General features: G+C 32.8%; 2 protein-coding genes across 3 annotated transcripts in view; one reads left to right on the top strand and one right to left on the bottom strand.

Annotated features, from left to right (window-relative positions):
- LOC145249428 (3-hydroxy-3-methylglutaryl-coenzyme A reductase-like) overlaps positions 1–8,424 on the top strand; it is a 182,568-nt gene extending 174,144 nt beyond the window's left edge. For both annotated transcript variants that reach the window (XM_080110981.1, XM_080110980.1), the window contains exons 22-24: positions 2,072–2,230; positions 5,492–5,646; positions 7,993–8,424. In XM_080110981.1, the coding sequence (XP_079967107.1) occupies positions 2,072–2,230; positions 5,492–5,646; positions 7,993–8,038 (360 nt within the window). In that variant the 3' untranslated portion in view covers positions 8,039–8,424. The remainder of the gene's footprint in view (positions 1–2,071; positions 2,231–5,491; positions 5,647–7,992) is intronic.
- A 5,345-nt stretch (positions 8,425–13,769) lies between these two features.
- The window catches only part of LOC145249426 (uncharacterized), a 69,203-nt gene continuing 61,099 nt past the window's right edge, over positions 13,770–21,873 (bottom strand). Inside the window, exon 2 of the mRNA XM_080110978.1 lies at positions 13,770–15,912. Within this exon, the coding sequence (XP_079967104.1) occupies positions 14,763–15,824 (1,062 nt within the window). The 5' untranslated portion in view covers positions 15,825–15,912 and the 3' untranslated portion in view covers positions 13,770–14,762. The remainder of the gene's footprint in view (positions 15,913–21,873) is intronic.

The raw sequence follows: 21,873 nt of genomic DNA, 5'->3' as shown, positions 1-21,873 counted from the left end.
AGCATTGGTTATGTCTGAGTTCCATATGTACAATGTCATTAAACCGGTTTCAAAGAACCAATCCCACTACTGAACGAAGAGGGGAGTCTTCTAAGCCTTAAACAAACTGAACACGAATCACAGACATCCTTAATAAAACCCAGAAACTCCTTATCCTTAAAGGCCCTACTGCCTCTCACTAATGATACCAGTTTCTCTTTTGATGCATGAACAAACTGTAATTTCTCAGTCTTCTTTGTTTTCTCCATTCTTGAGCATTTTTTTAAGGCTTTACAATGTAACACAAGGTTTGGCTTAGTTTGTATTGAAATAAGAAAATCGTGTGAATTTGTTTTTTTCCATCTTGTATTTAACGTTCTGAAAAGAAGACATAATTGTTTTAAAATGACAAGGGAATAACTAAATATATAGAAGAAGGCTACCAAGTTCGATTACTCTAACGTTAACAATAACTCATTTTCCTTGATGTTTTATTCTCTCACATAACTGTAAGACTTCACATGAGTTTTGAATCATCCATGTGGAGATTGAGGGGTATAAATAGAAATGGAGCTTCGAAACTGCAACCAAACCTAGTCAGCTCGCCTGCCAGAGCAAAAGACTCTCTCTTTCTCATTACGCATCACTTTTGACTTCCTTCTATCATGCAACTTCTTTTACACTTTAGCTTTAGTTCCTAACTTATAATGGAATTTTTCATTCACTTATTTAATTTTCAACTTATGTGGAAAATTTCCAATTCTAATCATATCTTTACGCACACACACACACATAAATACTCATGTATGTGTGTGTGTGCTCATGTATTAGGTTAAGAAGAAAGTTCTTGTGGAATTTTTAATTTTGTTTTCAAATAAGTTTTTGTTATATTTATTTCATATATCATTTCAAAGAGCATTTCTCGCTCTATCTAATCGCTTAAATTACAGTCGTTTTAAAACAATTATGTCTTTTTCTCAGAACGTTTAATACAAGATGGAAAAAGGCAAATTCTCACAATTTTTTATTTTAATTTAAGCTAGATTAAAAAGTTGCTGAAACAAACCACAATATCAACAAAGCATTTGGCCCAGAAACCACTACTGAATGCACAACACTGTGGTGGTTTAAGAAATTTTGTGGTGGCAATGAGTCTTGAAGATAATGAGCATAGTGGTTAGTCATTGGATTTTGACAATAATCAATTAAGAGCCTTAGTCGAAACCAATTCATGCACAACTGTTTGAGAATTTGCTTCTGAATTAGACGTAACGTATACGATTTTCAACCATTTGAGAGATTAAAAAGACAAAAATCTTGATAAATGGGTGCCTCACAAATTGAATGACAACCAAAAGAAACGCCGTTATGAAGTGTCATTTTCCCTTCTTTTACGCAACAAGAATGACCCATTTCTCGACAGAGTTGTGAATATCAATGAAAAATTTGTTTTTTAAGGCAACCGATGCTCAACTTAGTGGTTAGATGCTGAAGAAGCTCCATGACACTTCACAAAGCCAGAGTTGCACCAAAAGAAGGTCATGCTGACTGTTTGGTGGTCTGCAACCGGTCTCATCCATTACAATTTTCTAAACGCTAGCAAAACCATTATGGCGGAAAAGTACTGTCAACAAATAGATGAAATGCATCAGAAACTTTGATAACAACAACAGCATTAGTCCACAGACAATGCCTAATCACATGTTACTAAACTGACCCTGCAGAAGTTGACGAAATTGGGCAATGAAACTCAGCCTCATCTGCCATACTCTCCAAACCTCTCACCTGTCGACTACTACTTTTTCCGGCATTTCAACAACTTTCTGCGTGAGAAATGCTTAAAATACCTAAATGATATTAAAAACGCCTTCATCGCCACCAGAACACAAGATTTCTATACTAGTAGCATAAAGACACTTATTTTTCATAGGCAAAAGTGTATTGATTCTGATGGTGCTTATTTTGATAAATAAATTTTTGTTTGAGCCGAGATCTGTTCATCCGAATTTAAAAGTTAAAAACTGCAAGAACTTTCTTGTCAACCTGATACTATATGTGTATGTACTCATTGTTTTTTTTCTTTTTTGCATAGGATCCTGCTCAGAATGTGTCGAGTTCAAATTGTATGACCATGATGGAAACTACAGGCACAAACAATTGTGATCTTTACGTTAGCTGTTCGATGCCTTCCCTCGAGATCGGAACTGTCGGTGGAGGCACAAATCTTCATGCACAGAGTGCTTGTTTACGAGTCAGTTTTTATGTTTGAAACATTTTCTTTATCTTTTTGCCTCAAATTTCTATTGTTATAAAATATTCTTTATAAAAGGCCTTTGCATCATGCAAAGATGTACTGCTATTGTCGGAAATACAAAAAATAAGTTGTTTTTACTTTGATTAAATTAAAGAGCGTTATTCTGAAGTGTAATCTTTAGGCTGACAATTTTAGTGTACGAAAAACAAGTTTTTGTTGAGTCATCATTTTAAATATTCAAATTCTACCCAACTTCCACCACTGCTGATCATTACGGTGTTGTCTCACCTATCTCCTGACATTCATTAACCCTTATCCTTGAGTAACCTTTGTGCCTTGATAAGTGTTGATTTCCTTGTAAAATAAAATGTACAAATGAGAAATTCCCTCCAATTTGTGATATCTTGTTTATTTTTTGAGTCAAAGAAAAAAATATTAAGAGTCCGAATAAATTAAGGACAATTTGTTCAAAATATATCACTTACCAAAAGAATTTAAAAAAAACAAGCAAAAAAAAAAAACTATAGGCCGAGAATTTAAAAAGAAAGCAGAATTGCAATTTTTCGTGTTCATTTTTAAACAATTTCTCTCAAAAGTTAAAACTAAAATCAATTTTCAAGAAGCATATGTGAAAAATAACCTTCTCGTCCACTCTATAATAAAGACCAATGTGTATATACTTGTGTTCTTGTTCAGAATTCTTATCTATTAAAAAACAAAAATTAAGAAAACTCTGTTTGATGTAGTACCGTGATGAAATGAGAACATCATATTCCAAAAATTATGTAAATCGATCAAGTAATTTAATTTTTATGAAGCAAATCATTTTTAAGTAATTAATGGGAATTCATAAACATTACAACATAAATCTATAAGTATGAATTATTGTTGAGTTATCTTCCTTTTAGATTTTTTTTTTTCAAATTGGCAGGCAAGACGGTCACTCCTTGAATTCTTATAAAATTTGGTTTTCTTATTTAAAAATAAAATTCCGTGATCAATTTACTTATGGTTTCTTTTAACGCATCTAAAACCAAGATTTTATCTTTACATCATCAACGCTCTGATCCCCATCTGGCATCAATTGAAATCAATGGCTCTCATCTTGGGGAGGCCTCATGTTTTGACAAGCTTCTGGACTTGACCTTTACTCCTGATCTGAAATGGAACACGTACATCAACTCTGTTGCCAAGGCTGCTAGAAAAATGGTGGGCTCCTTCTATCAATCCAGTAGATATCTCACTGCTGATGCAATTCTCTATCTATATAAGAGCCAGGTGCGTCCAAGGATGAAGTACTGTTGCCACATCTGGGCAGGAGCTGCTAGAAAGGACTTGTCCTGCCTTGATAAAGTTCAAAATAGACTTTGTAGACTCGTAGGAGATGTCCTTTTCTCTTCCCTGCAACCTCTATCTCACAGAAGAGATGTTGTGAGTTTGTCTCTGCTTTATCGTTATTTTCATGGCAAGTGTTCGACTGAGCTTCAGTCTATGCCCCCCTCCCCCGCGCGCTAAACTTTCACAAGAAACACTCGTCTAGCTGAAAACATATCAATAATTCCCCCCACTCTTTATCTGTGCCTAAACATAGATTCCATGAACAAAGCTTCTTTTTTAGAAGTGCACGCCTTTGGAACTGTCTTCCATTTTCTTGCTTTCCAGCTGAGTACAATATGGTTGTCTTCAAATCCAACGTAAACAAGTTTTTGATGAGTTGTTCCACTTAAGTTAACAAATTTACCGAATTTCCATTACTAACAATTACTATATTGTCCAATTGATTACTGTACACTCTTAACCCTTATCCTCAAGTGGTCTCTGAGCCTTGATAAGCCGTGATGCCTATGTAAAAAAAAAAAAAAAAAAAAAGAAAATTACATGTTTTTTTTTAATATGATTTTGTTTTGTCATAGGCATGTATATCATACAGATTTTTCTTTCGTTTTTTAGTTTTTTTTATTATAGGAGAAATTCTGAACAAGAGCCTTTATTTGTATGTAAATAAAGAAAAATGTTTGTCACACAAAAGTAAGGCGAAGTGAGAAAACAAATAGCAAGTCAGACAATCCCCTACTGCCTGAAATGAATTCAGAAAGAAATCCTTTGCTCTAAATAAAAAGTTGACTGTTAATTTTTCTTTAAGTCATCAGAAATGATAATTTATAAATAACTTTTAAATTACTGACATAATTCTATAATTTTATATGAATATTAGTGTGAACACTGAAGCTGTATATATCTATTCCCAATCATTTTTGATAAAGAGTGTACACTAGTATTATATACACACACACACACACACACACTCTAGAAGAAAACCTGTCCCAAGATGGGTAAAATTATCTGAACAGGAAAGTTTTGCACCACTTTTATGTCTGCTTATGAAGATTAAAATAAAAATATTGTGACATAAAACCTTATATCTAGAATCCTTATTCCAATTTTGATCAGAGTCCATGATTTTGATTCTAGAAAATGTCTAAAATTTAACTGATTTTAAAAAGAAATTGAAACAAACTAAAGAAAAAAAAAAGCTAAGGGAGATAACTAAAAAATTCAAACTTGCTAAATTTATGTTGTAATGCTTATGAATTCACGTTAATCACTTAAACATGATTTTTTTTTTTTTTTATAAAAATCAACCTACTTGATTAATTTATGTAATTTTTGAATTATATTTTTGTTTTGTTATGGGTATGTACATCATACAGGTTTTTGCTGTTTAATATAGGGAATTCTGTACAAGAACCAACATAACTATGCATGTGTGTGTGTGTATATATATATATATATATATGAAATAAAAAAAAAATTCAGGTAAAATAGAATGGCTAGTATATGTAACAGGTGAATAAGCATGAAAACAAACTACTTAAAATATTGATACAAAAACGTTTCATAAATAAGGTCTGACATATAGGCTGAAATATGACCTCCAGCCAGTCCAACTTTAAACATGGTTCTGTGTCAATATTTTAAGTAGTTTGTTTTTATTCTTATCCACTCATTCCATATACTAGCCATTCTATATAATTTCTTTTTAAAAAAGAAAGGAATAATTTTAAAGTGAATTTTTCTTTTCAATTGTGATCAGTTTCTGCATCAAACGATCAAAAATGAGTTGATGTGTCGTAAAACACAAATTTTGTACAAAGGATGGGAAATGCTTTTATAAAGATTGTAGTGTTTGTTACCATTTTTCAGTTTTTATTAGAAATGTGTTAAAAATGTATTTTTTATTTGTATATTTTTAAACAGATGTTAGGAGTGCAAGGTCCAAACACAGAAAATCCTGGAAACAATGCAAAAACCTTGGCCCAAATTGTGTGCGCTACAGTTTTAGCTGGAGAATTGTCTCTAATGTCAGCCCTGGCTGAAGGTCATCTTGTGAAGAGTCATATGTTACACAACAGGTACGTTACATGAATGACAGGAGTCAGTGTAATTATCAAACTGTGTTGCAGCATCTTAATTATGTTACACCAACTTCTAGTTTCTCCCTGTTGGGCAGCATACAAAAAAAAAAAAATTCTTAATTGATGCACCAACTTCTAGTTTCTCCCTGTTGGGCAGCATACAAAAAAAAAAAAAAAATTCTTAATTGATCCACCAACTTCTAGTTTCTCCCTGTTGGTCTTGCATTCTATCGAGTTTCAGCCAACCTCACATCAGCACTATTGATACACCAACTTCTAGTTTCTCCCTGTTGAGCAGCATACAAAAAAAAAAAATTCTTAATTGATACACCAACTTCTAGTTTCTCCCTGTTGGGCAGCATACAAAAAAAAAAAAATTCTTAATTGATGCACCAACTTCTAGTTTCTCCCTGTTGGTCTTGCATTCTATCGAGTTTCAGCCAACCTCACATCAGCACTATTGATACACCAACTTCTAGTTTCTCCCTGTTGAGCAGCATACAAAAAAAAAAAATTCTTAATTGATACACCAACTTCTAGTTTCTCCCTGTTGGGCAGCATACAAAAAAAAAAAAAATTCTTAATTGATGCACCAACTTCTAGTTTCTCCCTGTTGGGCAGCATACAAAAAAAAAAAAATTCTTAATTGATCCACCAACTTCTAGTTTCTCCCTGTTGGGCAGCATACAAAAAAAAAAAATTCTTAATTGATCCACCAACTTCTAGTTTCTCCCTGTTGGGCAGCATACAAAAAAAAAAAAAATTCTTAATTGATCCACCAACTTCTAGTTTCTCCCTATTGGGCAGCATACAAAAAAAAAAAAATTCTTAATTGATCCACCAACTTCTAGTTTCTCCCTGTTGGGCAGCATACAAAAAAAAAAAAAATTCTTAATTGATACACCAACTTCTAGTTTCTCCCTGTTGGCCAGCATACAAAAAAAAAAAAAAAAAAAATTAATTGATACACCAACTTCTAGTTTCTCCCTGTTGGGCAGCATACAAAAAAAAAAAAAAAAAAAATTCTTAATTGATACACCAACTTCTAGTTTCTCCCTGTTGGTCTTGCATTCTATCGAGTTTCAGCCAACCTCACATCAGCACTGTTGCATCCCTCTGTTTTAAAAGCAACTCAATGAAAATACGCCCAAGCCATCCAACTAGCATAAAAATCTCACTCATTCACTGTAGAGGTCCCTAGATGTTAGAAGATTTTCTACTTTAATCCTTTATGAGCTGGTTGAACTAATTTGTTCAGTCGTAAATAAATGAATATAACAGCATAAATAAAGTGGGAATTGATTCAAACACGCCTTGTATGTATTGGTTCAATATCTGGGTAGATGCCATATACCTCCAGATTTCAACTGTCCATTGCTTACATTCAGTATGCGCCCATCCGTCTCCGAGAATGGAGGATTTCGTTTGTTGTCATGAATACACTTTTTTCAAACACTATGGATAATAATCAAGTTTATGAAATGCCAATATTCTCAGTCGTAGTTTAATCATTGAACTTCATAATTTTTCCAGTTTGAAGACAATCATAATATCATTACCCTAAAAAAAATATTATGTAGTTTAATTATCTACATTATAATTCAGGTCATAAAGGGTTCATAGCTTCTTTTCTCTGACCACTTGTTTTTGGAATTCTTTCTCTTCCCTCAACCATGCCAACATGCAAAATTTTTTAATGTAATATGAACAAACATCTTGCTCCCTAACTCTTCACTCAAGTTGTCCCCTATAAATCTGGCTTCTATCACAGTAATCCCTTATTCTTCTGTGGCAATATTTCTTATTTGCGAAATCCAGAATTCAACCTAATAAAAAAAACATATCCAGAAATACTTTTATGATGTATGAACCTGTTATGAAACAAAGATGTCTTATTCTAAAAATCAAATAAATTAATCAAAGTTTTTTTTTAACTATGAAAATCAAAAATCTTATGAGTAAGCTAAAAGGAACTGTATTGCATGACACTCTTGAAAAAATAAAAAAGTGCAGATAATTCCACAATAATTCAAACTTGCAAGATTAGCCTTGTAATGCTAACGATTTCACATTAATTGTTAAATTTATTAAACAATTATTTTCTTTATTTAAAAAAACTACTTGATCAATTTGCGTGATTTTTGGAATATATTTTTGTTCCGTGATGGATACATATATCATAAAGACTTTTCTGTATTTTCATTGAATTCTGGATAAAACCCCTAAATTTTGGAAGGTTCACTATATTCAAATTTGAAGAAAACAATGTGATAGTGTGGGGTAATGATGGAAAATTGATTATGTATGGTTTGTTAAAGTGAATTTTCTTTCTTTTCTTTTCAGATCTGTAAAGCAGTTGGATAGCCAATCCATTTCTGTGTCAACTTAAAGTGGAAAATAGAGTGTAATATCAGACAAGTGTCGAGTCAAACAACTCACAAAAGTAAACGATAAGAACTTTGTTGCAGTTGGTGATTAATATATGACTAAAACCTCATTCCGACATATCACAAAATTCTTTCGAAATCCTATTCTTCTGCAATGCTGCAAAGATAAAAGAAAGAAAAACCAAAGGAACATATTTTTATTATTCATGCATTTTTACTGGACCTTAAAAAACTGCTCAAAAGGTGAACGCGACTCTTGTCAAGTTAAGATGTTCAGGAGGGGAAGAGGTCAGACCGTCCTCCCTCTCTTAATCAATGGCAAAACTTTAGTAAAAATAAATCTTACATGAAAAAAAAAAAAATGACAAAAAAAAATAACTGCGACAAATCAGAAAATATTTACTGTCTCCTCCTCATAGTGGAACTTAAAGTGAATTAAGAAAAAAATATTTTTTTTTTCATTGGACATATTTTAGGTTTCCTTGATGGATTTTAAAAGCCGCTATTCAACAATACTGCTTCCTAAAAAAAAAAATGCAACCCTCCCATTCTTGGCTTGGAGATTTTAAAAAGTGTTCATTAATTTATTACAAACAAAGTTTATTATATATATATATATATATATATAAAAACTTTGTTATTCTAAAAAAAATATAAAATTTGAGTTTAGAACTTTTTCAGTCAAAAGTTTTGCCAAGTTTCACATTTCTGTTAAATTGTTTTTAGAAATGACTTTCTTTCCCATTCATCAAATGTAATTCTAGATTTTTTGCTTTCTTTTTTCTTTAGAATAGTTAAGCATATAATAGTTATCATTTGATATTGAAGCTTTACTTTAGATGAAAGATTTTCAAAGAAAATTTAAATCCAACAAATTAGATTTTCTGGTTCTTGTCCATCATTCTTTCTATATTAAAAAAGCAAAAATAAAGAAAAATTTGTATGATATACATACTTGTGCCAAAACAAAAATATATTCTGAAAATCATGTAAATTGATCAAATAATTTTATTTTTGAATAAAATCGAATTTTATGAGTAACAGAAGAGCGTTTGTCTTGTCCACCATTTTGAAAATAATTTAAAAAACAAAGGGAGATAACATAAATTTCACAAGTTTGAATTACTGAGTTGTGATGACTATGAATTCCCATTAATTGCCTAAAAATGATTTTCTTTACAAAAATAAAATTACTCAATCAATTTATGGGATCTTTTGGAATATGATAATTTTGTTTCCTCACAGATATGTACATCATACAAATTTTTCTTTCCTTTTGTTTTTTAATATAAGGAGAATTCTGGACAAGAACTGAATTTCTTGTTATGAGGGAATTGAGTTTTGAGGGTTGTTTTTATTGTCTCTTCTTTCTTTGATTCTGTCAAGCTTTCTTTCCATAAATGCAGCTGCTGTGATTTGTGACAGTCTCCAAAAACAAAAAACAAAAAAACCCAATAGAACAAAAAAATCTAATTTATAATTGAAGACTGCCAACATAAATAAAAGCTTATAAAAATTGAATTTTTTGTTGTTTTATCTTTTCAAGAAATTTGTAAGATTTTTTTATCTTCTTAAACTACTTATTAAAAACAAGATTTCTTTTTTTTTTAACATTCTTTGTTAACATTATCGAAACATTAATGATATTTTCGATTAAAAAAAAAAAAGGGGAAAGTTTGTCCATTTGTACCAACAAATATTTCCTTACTAGTCTGGGTGTCCGGCATTCCTGGGTGTTTGGAGGTGTGTTGAGCAAAAAAAAAAAAAAAATAGTGGTAGTAGGCAGGCAGGCTCAAACCCAGACCGCGAAGGAGGAAAAGAACGTGAAAAAACAAAAAAAAAAAAAAATAGTGGTAGTAGGCAGGCAGGCTCAAACCCAGACCGCGAAGGAGGAAAAGAACGTGAAAAAACAAAAAAAAAAACGTGATGTCTTTGTCATTACGTCCATCACCAAACCGGAAGTGGCAGAAATTTAAATTAAGGCTAATCAATTAAAAAGAGGGGATGACTTTTGAAAATTGTGCCGAAAAAAGTGACCCCCTCCCTGTAGAAAAGTGCCCAGTTGAGGGTAGAGTAATTAATGTTTTTAACCAATTTTCGATATTTGTTGTCTGAAAATGATACCAATCTTGTGAAAATTTGTCGCCTCTGTCGAAGGTGTTAAGCAGACATACAAACAAACATAAATACATTTAAACAAACAGGTGAGATTTATATTAGAGATAACATTTAACAATTTAATTTTACAATTTAATGCTTGAGCTATTAGGCCAATTTCATTGGGAAATTCATAAACTGACAAATCTTTTAAATAACTAAAACTAAACTAACTAAAAATAAGTTTGTATTTGTTTCGGCCGCACTGTTGTTCTCATTTTGAGTGTAATTTGTGCAACATTTCGATCGATGTAGACGTCATCCTTCGTCAGACATATTGGTTGTCAACTTGGAAAAGAAAGGAGAAGTGTTACTTGCTCTGTCAGTGGTTTTGTATTTTTGGAGTTGTTTTTGTTTTATTTGTCATTAGCGAGAGGTACCCGGCGTTGCCCGGGTGTTTTTCGAGGTATGTGAAAAAACCCCGAAAATGTGAAAAAAACCCCAAAAAAACAGGTGTCCGTGGAAAAAAACGAAGCCTTCACGACGCGCAGTTGGAAAATAGTAAAGTGTTTAAAAAAAAACAGGTGCGTGTTTTTGATTGACGTGACGGCGATAGGTATTCAGCAGTAAGCATTTTGTGCGGGACAGTTTTGAATGAGGTGAATAAATCAGTTTGTTTGTTTTTAAAAACCCGCTCCCTGTTTATTAGGAGGAGCGAAATGAAAGCTACAGTCTGATATGACGAAGTCGACATTGAAACTGGCTTTCGGCCTGTGATTAGAGTCGAGTTTCGTTTTTTTTTATACCGAAAACCGAATTTAACGCGTGCCGATGTGGGAAATGTTGAATAATTAACGTTTGAAAGTCAATAAAATTGAATATACAGGCGAGCTCCGTGGGAAACTCTGAGATATTACAATTTATAGATGATATAAAATCTTTTAGGAAGTTGTGAACTGAGCAAGCGCTTCTCTGAAAGAAGCCTTTTGTGGACATCGAGGAAAAGCGTACATACATACATACATACATTTTCGCTTTTATATATATATATATATATATATATATAGATGGTTTCATATGTGTAAAAAATAATAATATATATATATATATATATATATATATATATATATATTTGATTGACCAACAGAAGTAACTTTATTAAATTTGAACACGATTATCTCCCTTCTACTGTTGACAGTTTAAGGAGGGGGTTTGTACAATTTTTGTTTTTCTATATAATTAGAGATTCCCATGGACTTGATCTCTGCTTGGTCTGGATAGTAAATTTTCTTTTTTTAACATATATTTAAGTCATCTAAGGCGCTATCTTGCATCACTGTCAATTATTTTGATCTCGTTTCAATGATTAAAAAGAGACATTCCCTGGTTAAACTTTTTTCTTTTTTTTTTTTTTTTAGAGTTACCTCCCTTTGTCAACCAAACTTTTTTCACAGATATGATACCATAGTAAAAAAAAAAAATTCAAGAATATGGAGCCAGTAACTTTTCTTCTTTCTTTTCCAAGATGGCAACCAACATGCCTGATGAAGGTTGAAGGCTACATCGACCAAAATGTTGCACAAATAACATTCGAGATGAGAACAATAATCCAATCAAAACAAGTAATAGACGATCAGCCCTCATCTTAAAAATTCAGAACTGTAATAAAGTTTTTTTTATTTCTATATTATTCTTATTAGCAAACATCTGCTCTCTCTGGTCACATATATCTGATAATATATGTATATATAATGAATGAACATGTACTACATCCTTTTTTGATTGGGAAAAACAAAGTAATGCCTGGTTAGATGTTATGACAACAAAAATGATAGCACACTACACTTCCTCTCTGAATTGAGCATTGAAATATAATGTGATACTATTGACGTCCCTTCCCCTCTCAGAGTATTGGGTGTGAATAAAAAAAGAAAAATATAACAAAAAGACAAAATAGTTGATTAGCCAAACAAAAGTATATAGAAAGTGACGTTAGTAGAAAGACAGGCACACAAATGCATTTGAAAATAGGATTGTTAAACATGTGGTGATAACTGAGACAATGGACCGAACATAGAGGTCAATATATTTAGAGTTAATTTACAGGAGGTTAAGAAAGAGGAGTGAATTTTGTGACTGTTGACGTCTCTTACAGTTGACAGTAGGTTGTGGCTCAGAGCAGACGGGGACATGAATTGATCAACTGATGGACGAATATAGCTTCGACAAACAACTAAGATGTGAATGGTAGCATTTAAAGCAACGAATATCTGCAAAACGTGACTGACTTTGTGTTTAATTTTTTATATTTATGAGCGACTGCAGCTGCCAATGTAATAGATGACTACACGGCTAGAAGAGAAGATGAAAATTAAAAAACGTAACAGCGCAAAGCGTTTGGATCAGTAATTGTTTTCGAGAGGGAGCACATGGTTTTACAATATTACAATAGTCTGAAATGTTTTACCAAGCTTCCCTTAAAAAAAAAAAAAAAACTGAATTAAGTATTGAACAATAGTATAGTTCGGTTTCAGATAGATACTAAATCTCCATTAATAAGTGATAAAGAAGTTAGTTTATTTTGCTATCTAATTTACATGTGTTTATGGTATGTACAGACATATGTATATTAGATAGTGGCGCTTTTTTTCTCTGCTTTGTTTTCTCTAAATGTTCGCAGAAACGTTAAAGAATTTTAGAGATAGGTGCCAAAGAAATACATAGGAAATTAAAAAAGAAATGACTTGTTCAGTTAATTACAAATTACAACTAATTAGAACAAATAAAACAATTTGCTAAGCTTTTTTTTTTTTTCTCTTCAAACGTAACTTAATCCCAAAACTAAAGTATATTTTAGAATGTATTTTGTGTTATTAAACGATTATAGGGGGAGGAACCTTAAGGAAACAAATGTTGATTAACTCACAGAATAATAATAGATACATAGACACTTCATCTGTTGTATATGACTGCATTGCATTTTATGAATGTTCAGCACAAATGCAAACTCTACAATGTTATTGTACCATCTTTAGTTAGAGAAAATATACTTTGATCCGAGACTGAAGGCCAAGATAATCTATTTTAGTTCATTTCATACTCGACCCAACTGCAACATAAGAGAATTGACAGGTGCTGACAACTTTGGTGTGCCAAGTTTATTTCACAGAAACATTCTCATTTAAAGGAAGTTGGCAATTTTTATGTTCCATCCCGTAAGTCTCCAAATTCTTTTCTAGAAAGAATTCTAACTAGAAAGATATCTGGGAAGTAAATGCCAACAATAATCATCTGGCTTTTACAAAATGTTGCTCTACAACAGACGAATTTTAAAAATGACTTATTTTGTATTTTCGATGATCTGATCTTTTAAAAAGTTGGAGGTGATCGTGTATGTACATGAAATTGCCTTAATATATATATATATATATTTTTTTTTTTTACAAAAGAGTCAATACTTATCAAGGCCAGGAGGCCACTCAAGGATAAGGGTTAATGAGTGTTCAGTAATCAATTGGGCAATATCGTAGTAATCATTAGTCGTGGAAATTTGGTAAATTGGATTAAGGTGACAGCTCATCACGTTGTAGTCAGCTGGAAAGCAGGCAAATGGAAGAGAATTCCGCATTCATGCAGTTTTTTTTTTTTTTTTTTTTTACATAGGCATCACCATTTATCAAGGCTCAGAGACCTCGAGGATAAGGGTTAAGAGTGTACAGTAGTCAATTGGACAATATAGTAATCGTTAGTAATGGAAATTCGGTAAATTTGTTAACTTAAGTGGAACAGCTCATCAAGAACTTGTTTACGTTGGACTTGAAGACAATCAGATTGTAGCCAGCTGGAAAACAGAAGACAGTTCCCCAGGAGTGCAGTTCTAAGAAAGAAACTTTGTTTATGGAATCTACGTTTAAGTCTAGGCACAGATAAAGAGTGGGGGGAATTATTGATAGTGTTTTTAGCTAGACGAGTGTTTCTTGTGAAAGTTTGACGAGGGGGAACCATAGATTGAAGCTCAGTCAAGCACTTGCCATGAAAATAACGATAAAGCAGAGATAAACTTGCAATATCTCTTCTGTAAGATGGAAGAGAAAAGGACATCTATGAGGCTACAAAGTCTATTTTGAACTCTATCAAAGTAGAATAAGTCCTTTCTAGCAGCTCCTGCTCAGATGTGGCAACAGTACTCCATCCTTGGACATACCTGGCTCTTATATAGATAGAGAATTGCATCAGCAGTGAGATATAAGAAGCTTTGCTCATGGAATCTATGTTTAGTTTTATTTATTAAAGATTCTTTCCAAAAGTACATCTCAGTTTTTAATGTGTGTCCGTGCTTATGTCTGATGTGTGGGCGCAAACATGGTCTTCAGGCATCAAAATATAATACTTGTTCTGACTGCAATAATAGTGTGAAGTCTAAGATAGTGTATTTAAGTTGGAGTTTTACATTTGACACAACAGCAATACTACATGATATTTTAAAAATGATTTATTTTGTATTGTATTTTCAACAATCCCATCTTTTAAAAAGAGGGCATGTACGAAAATGAAATTACCTTAATGTATTATTACTTAAATTCTTTGCAAAAGTACATCTCTATTTTTCATGTGTGACCGTGTTTATGTTTAATGTGTGGGCGCAGCTAAGCCAAAACCGTGAATGTTAACAAAATGTTTCATTTGATTCTTGGCCAGATTGACAACTCCAGACAAATCTAACAATTCGTCAGACACTCGCAAATAACGACATTTATTCAAATCTTTCCACAAACTCATCAACTCCTCCTGATATTGGTCACGGTTTGCACTTCTATTTTGATTGAAGTTTAATGGCAACTTTTCTGTAGATTGATTGCTTTTTTCATTCTCTGATGTTTGTTTGAAGGCGATTCTATCTGCTAAATTTTCAGGGTCGGCTTTGCTCACTGGTGGTAGACAAAAATCAAACTGATTGAGATTCTCAAGGAAATCTTTCGTTTTTTGGTCGAGTATTTTTCCTTTGTTTATTTCACATTGCAATCGTTCCTTACATTTCTCAGCATGTAAGTTTTCCCCAAAATTATTGCTGCATTCACAATCTCGCGATAAACGAGTACTTGTCTCGTTTGGCAACTGATCAGCTTTGATGAATGAGATCGGGGCCGTGTTCGGCCGTTTAACAACCTGATGAACATCGCATCTCTCTTTTGCTGGCGAAGAGGTCAGAGATAGTCTTCCATGATTTTTCAGTTGTTTATTTTTTTTTAAGTTTTCAACTGATCCAACAACAGGAAAGACATTTATCGTCGATGGATCACTGATCCGTTGTTGATTCTCTTCCGCATAGATTTCAACTTTTGTTCCAGATTTTTCTGGTTCCTTCAGATTTTTTTTTGAAGATACATTGCAATTTGATCGTAATTTTCTATGCTGACGACCTGCTGAAAATTTCAGCGGACTGTTGGAAGTTGCGGGTATACGAGTCGTTTTTAGTTGGTGAGCCTTTTCTAACTTTCGAAAGTGAAGAATTTCTTCTGCTGACAAATTGGAGCGAATCCGCGAAACTTTTTCTTTCAACCGATTAAAATAGATTTTAAGAATCCGATGCTCTAGATCAAGAATTTTTGAAGCATAAGTTTGTTCCAATTCGATGGCGTGCAAGCGTTTTTGTAAACAACGTTGCTCTTTTATATTGACCGCAATGGCCATAAGGTCTCTGTCACTGGTAACACGCACCCGAGATATGACAACAAAATGTATAAGATGAGAATTGGCATCCAACTTTCGGCAAAATCAACTGAAACGAAAAATAAAGAAATAGTAAGTTTCAGAATTTTTGAGATGAGGATTGAAAAATTTCGATTTTTCAGACTACTATTCTCATCTTGTGATTTTAGCAATGTTTTGCTCAGTGTAACCGTGGACATTCTTCAGGTGCATCTTTTTGAAGTTAGAAATGTTTATGTCTAATTCTGGAACCTGAACAGAATTTGAATGGACTCATTTATTTAATCAACGGGAGTAGATTGTGTTCATCTGTCATGACTGGGTAGAAATGCTAAAATAAAATTTACTTTACACTTTTATCCGAGTATGGCTGATGGAACAAAAACAATCCATCTTCATGAATTAAACAGAATTTCAAGCAGGACTTTTTATTTATGTTTCAGAGTTTAAAAGGATGCACCCGAAGAAGATCGAAGGTTACATTGGCTGAAATATTGGGAAAATAAAAACTAGGATGTGAATATTAATCCAAATTTCAATTGAAAGAAACCAATAAAAAAAAATGCATTTCTTGAAAAGAAATCATTTCCTTAAAAAGACTTTTTGATTCCTGCACAAAATCCTTCCTATATTAAAATAAACAAAAAAATAAAGAAAAATCTGCATGATGTATATACCCATGATAACGAAATGAAAATATCATATATCAAAAATCACGTATTTAATCAAATATTTTTTTTAGATAAGAAAATCAAATTTTATGAGTATCCAAAGAGTGACTGTCTTGCAGCCATTTTGTCAAAAATCTCCAGAAATAAATGGAGATAACTCAACAATAATTCATACTAGATGTAATGCCTGCAAATTCTCATTAATCGCTTAAAAATTATTTTCTTTATAAAAATAAAACTACTTGATTAATTTATGTGATTTTTGTAATATGACATTTCGTTTGTATAACGGATATGTACATCATACAGATTTTTCATTATTCTTTGTTTTTTAATATAAAGAACTGATTTTTAAAAAATTATTTGATTAAAAAAGTACACAAATTAATTCAACAACATAATCATTTGGTTTAATGTTCGTTTTATACATGGGTATGTCTTAGATGGTTTGACTTCAAAACTAAACTATCTCTGTCCAGGTCTTTATTTACCTCTCTTTTATTCATTTTAATCACACCCTCCTATGTTTTCCTTGGCATTATCCTGTCAATTCAACCTGCTATCTGAATTGTTCTTCATCTGCTAATCCAAAAACTATCATTCATTCTTTCAATATGGCCATATTATTGAAGTTTCCTGTTCTGCATGCATTTCTCTATACTGTGCAGATTGGACCTTCCTCTGAGATCATCAGATTTAACATTCTATCATTTTCATATTTTGTTGTATTATTGTTGGTATCATAAAAGGTGGCCGTGTGTGTGATTGTCTAAATGTTCTGTCTATTTGTGATATGTTCACATCTAATTGTTCATATGCTTTTGTGTGTGTGTGTGTGTGTGTGTGTGTGTGTGTGTGTGTGTGTGGTACATGTATTTTGGACATACGTAAACTTCATGCGTCGTTGATCTTCCACCTGGAATTCATCTTGGTCTTGGAGGGGAGACTGGACCTGTTTTGGATGAATATTCATTCACTCCAAGACGATGAATTGGTTTTATATAGATTTTATTCACCTTCCAGATTGATCGCAGGAGAATGGAAAGTGAATCTTTGCTTGCGTGGATAAGGTCTTATTTTAACACACGTCAGCTCGCCCCCCCCCCCAGTGAAGGAGAGGCATGACCCGTTAAGCCGTTTGCTCTTCTCTATGTCCAAAATCCAAAACTCACTGACTCCAGCTAAGCTGATCATGTGAATCACACGTATATCCAATCAGCTGACCCTCAGTTCCGGTAAAACGTGTCTACAATATGATTTAACATTTTTATTTTTTATTTTCGATCAATTTCCTAATAACTTCCCTCTATGCAATGCATGTCCTTTACTATTATCAGCCAGGTTTCATTTCCATCATTGGTTGACAGTGGTAACACTCTGATTGTTAATGATGGCAGAGTTTCCTGAATTTGCTGCATTCACACCTAACTCTTGCAGTCATATTAGTACCTGCCCCATCGTCTTCTTCAATGATTGAACCAAGGTAATAAAATGTCTTGACAAGCTCAATAGATACACTTTCTCCACATCTGAGCTATCATTCATCTCCATTATATTACACAAACTTGTTATCCTATCTCAGCCTATCAGTAATTCTGCTGGACTTTTTGTGTACTAAATCAGATATTTAATGGAGATACGATTTATGAGTGCTGATTCCATGGCTTGGAGATATCAGGTTGACAAAAAATTTCTTGCGGTTTTTAACTTTTAAATTCAAATGAACAAATCTCGGCTCAAACAAAAATTTATTGATCGAACTAAGCACCGTCAGAATCAACACATTTTTGCCAATGCAAAAGAAGTATATTGATATATGTAAAAATCCTGCATTCTGGTGACAATGAAATCGCTGAAGACATTTTTGATATCATTTAGGTTTTTGAAGCATTTTTATGCAGAAAGCTGTCGAGATGCTTGAAAAAGTGGTAGTTGGTGGGTGAGAGATTTGAAGAGTATGGCAGATGAGGCAGTTTCGTAGTCCAATTCGTTCAACTTCTGCAGGTTCAGTTTAGCAATGTGCAGTCAGGCATTGTCATGGAGGAGAGATTCAATACCAAAGTGTACATAAATGTGCTGAAGAGTGTGGTGATCCTCTGGTGCAATCAGGTGGCTTCTGGCAGACCCTGGGTGTGTCAGCAGGACTCAGTGCTGGCCCTAAAGTTCAGAGAGACCCAGGCTTGGCTTCAGAAGGAGTGTTATGACTTTGTACTCTTTTATCACTGTCCCCTCTCTTCATCCGACTTGAACCAGCTGGACTACTTCGTTTGGTTATACATCGAGAACATCACTAATATGACCTCCCACAACACTAAAGCCAGCATGATCGCTGCCATCTGCCGAATATTCACTGAGCTATTTCCGGCCAAGATTAATATTTTGTAGAGTGCGTTTATATGTTTATGTAACTATTTTACAAAACATTTTGTGGGTAAGAGGATTTTTCTCTACATTAAGAACCGACGTAAGAATTTAGAATTTAGAACAATGAGGACATAGAAACTCTGTAAAATAAGTGAGAAAAACTAAAATATTTATCTAGGTATTTACCCTGCCCATGTTTCAAAATAAAGATTAAGCTGTAATTGGAGTTATTTCCACTGGCAGTCACCTCATCATTTGTGAAAAACAAGATGGCCGCGACACGTTCGATCTCATTGAAATTTGATTTTCCTCTGTAAAAAAAAAAAATTGATCAAATTAAGTGATTTTTTTTTGTATGAAAACTTTATCCCATAACGAGTACGGGCAATTTTTTTTTCTTTTCCCAATATTTTCATTTTTTAATGTCTTGATTAAACTGTACAATTACCAAATTATGTATATTTTTATTGATTATTATGTCATTTTAATAAAATTGCCTCAGTGTAGAAGGATTTCTTCTTTGTTGACTACTGACAGAAAAGATCAGTGTCCTGATAATAATCAATAATATTAATAAAATACATGATTATATTTAGAAATGTTTTTATAACCTTTAGTTTTTTGCACTTGCTAAGAGGTAAGCAAATAGCAAAATTGTGTTTTTTGTTTATATAGAAAATAAACGTAATAAAAAGATTTGTACATTTGTAATGCTATGACCATTTAGGCTGTGCTCATAGTGTAGTATCTGTTAACTGTGGCAAGCGGGGTCAATGGTCAAAACATTATTGTTATTGTATTCTTATTAATTGATTTGAGCGATGGATGGTCGCTGGATCAGTTATTATGATTAGAAGAATAAACAATTAAATTGGGGAAGAAATGATTGACGTGTGAATCGCAAAAGGAATGTGAAAATAGAAAATATATGTAAACATTATTTTGGGGTTTTGAATAAACAAATAACTAGCTGTGGATTTAGGTTGGTCTGAGACACGTAATTAGGTGACGTAAGAGAACACGTGATGTAGTTAGTTTTGGAGAGATTCAGAGAGTTGAGGATTGACCACCAGAGCGGACAGACGTGTAGACTGGGGTGGACAGACAGCTAGGGAGCGAGCTGTAAGAATAGAAATGTAGACGAACTGCAGATTCTGTGAAAACCATTTGAGACAAGTGTAATAAATTTATATTATAAAAATATAAAGAGTTGTTTTAATGGTTTCACAACTAAGAACAGATGTCTCAATTATATGGTGCTGATTCGTCACAGAGCAGCGGGAAGATACAGAAGAACTCTTCAAGAAAAAAAAGGTATGAGGCATATATTATTCTTCTTACATATGAACTGTAAAAATATCCCGTGTGATAAGTCTGATACAACATGACGCAGTTTACACGTCAATATCATGCCCTCCTGGCTAAACAACATACATACGATTTATACGTTTATTATCTGCCTGTTAAAAGAACAATATCTTACATCCACTAGATAACTCATGACATGTTTTAATATATCATCCCCTCCAATATAAACCAATATACAACACATTGTGATACTACATTTCATTTTTATAAAAATAAGTTAAGAAAATAATGTAATTTTCAAATTTTGCTTATTTCTCCTTAACTGATCACTAATAGGAAAGATCAGCGCCTAAATTCTCATGTCAGTTTTTGATAGTAATTGTCTGTATTTTTGAGATGAGGTGTTTTCATTGATTGAGATTGTTGGACTGACTTCCTCATCTTGATTGTCATAGTCACAACGTTTCGGCCGTTTTGCCCTCCGGCCTTCATCAAGTGTTTTGTATCGAACTGGGGAACCGTTTGTTAGGAGTCTCGAACCCAACCTAGTGACATATGGCCGAGTGGTCCTAGACGTTGTATCAAAGTTTACAGTTACCCAAAGGTGCTGAGTTACAATCCTGAACGAAAGCAGTGAAAAGTAACATTCAAAACAGAGAATCAGCAACTATTCCCCAGAGCCTAGCTGGAGTCCGAACACGGTACCCCCGTAATAATAATAAAGGGTTTGGTTCGGGACTCCTAACAAACGGTTTCCCAGTTCGATACAAAACACCTGATGAAGGCCGGAGGGCAAAACGGCCGAAACGTTGTGACTATAACAACCAAGATGAGGAAGTCAGTCCGATAATTTCAATCAGTTTTTAATGTAGGGAAAATCCTATTCTCCACAAAATGTTTTGTAAAAAGTGTGGAGTGTGGTTTAAAAAATTGGGCCTTCAACATTATATGGACGGCACCATTTTTTTTATGTGTTTTATCAACTGTCCCCAAGTGGTGATTCTTGGTCAAAAAGCAGACAATATTTTGTTACAGTGACAATTTTACTTTAATTCAAAAAATGTTTTGAGGAAAAAAAAATCCATACTTGATTTAATTAAAAAAAAAATGTTTCATTTAAATTATTAAATTGTTTATAAGAAAATCCAATTTTACTTTAATTCAAAAAGTGTTTTTGGGGAAAAAATCCAATGCTGATTTAATTCAAAAATTGTTTTATTAAAATTATATTTTCTTACACAGACTTTTCAAGAAATGTTTTTACACTTTTATATTTTGATACATTTTGTTATACAATAAATGTTTTGGTTTTCAAATAGTTTTGCTCTTGGAAAAAAATCTTGTTTGTTTGACTAAGAAGAAATTAGAATCATCGTCCCCTAACCATGGCGCCGTCCGTACAATGCAGAAGTGCCAAAACGTTTTATTGCCGCAATGTAATAATATAACTCGTTATTATTATTATTATTATTATTATTTAATATATATATATATATATATATATATATATATCAATAAAAGTTTGGTTTAAAATTTTTTATTGTGACAACATAATAATATTACTCGTTTTATTATATGTATATATACGTATATATAATTATCAATACAGCAGAAAAGAAATGTTTACCCGATATAATCAGAGGTACACTTCAGTTTAATATAAATATCAATTGATATGTAGTTTGCTT

This window comes from Euprymna scolopes, chromosome 28 (genome assembly GCF_053919585.1).
Source record: "Euprymna scolopes isolate OS-2025 chromosome 28, ASM5391958v1, whole genome shotgun sequence".
NCBI classification, from domain to species: domain Eukaryota; kingdom Metazoa; phylum Mollusca; class Cephalopoda; order Sepiida; family Sepiolidae; genus Euprymna; species Euprymna scolopes.
Note: the sequence above shows the minus strand (reverse complement) of the source record. Positions and strands in the feature narration are given on the sequence as shown.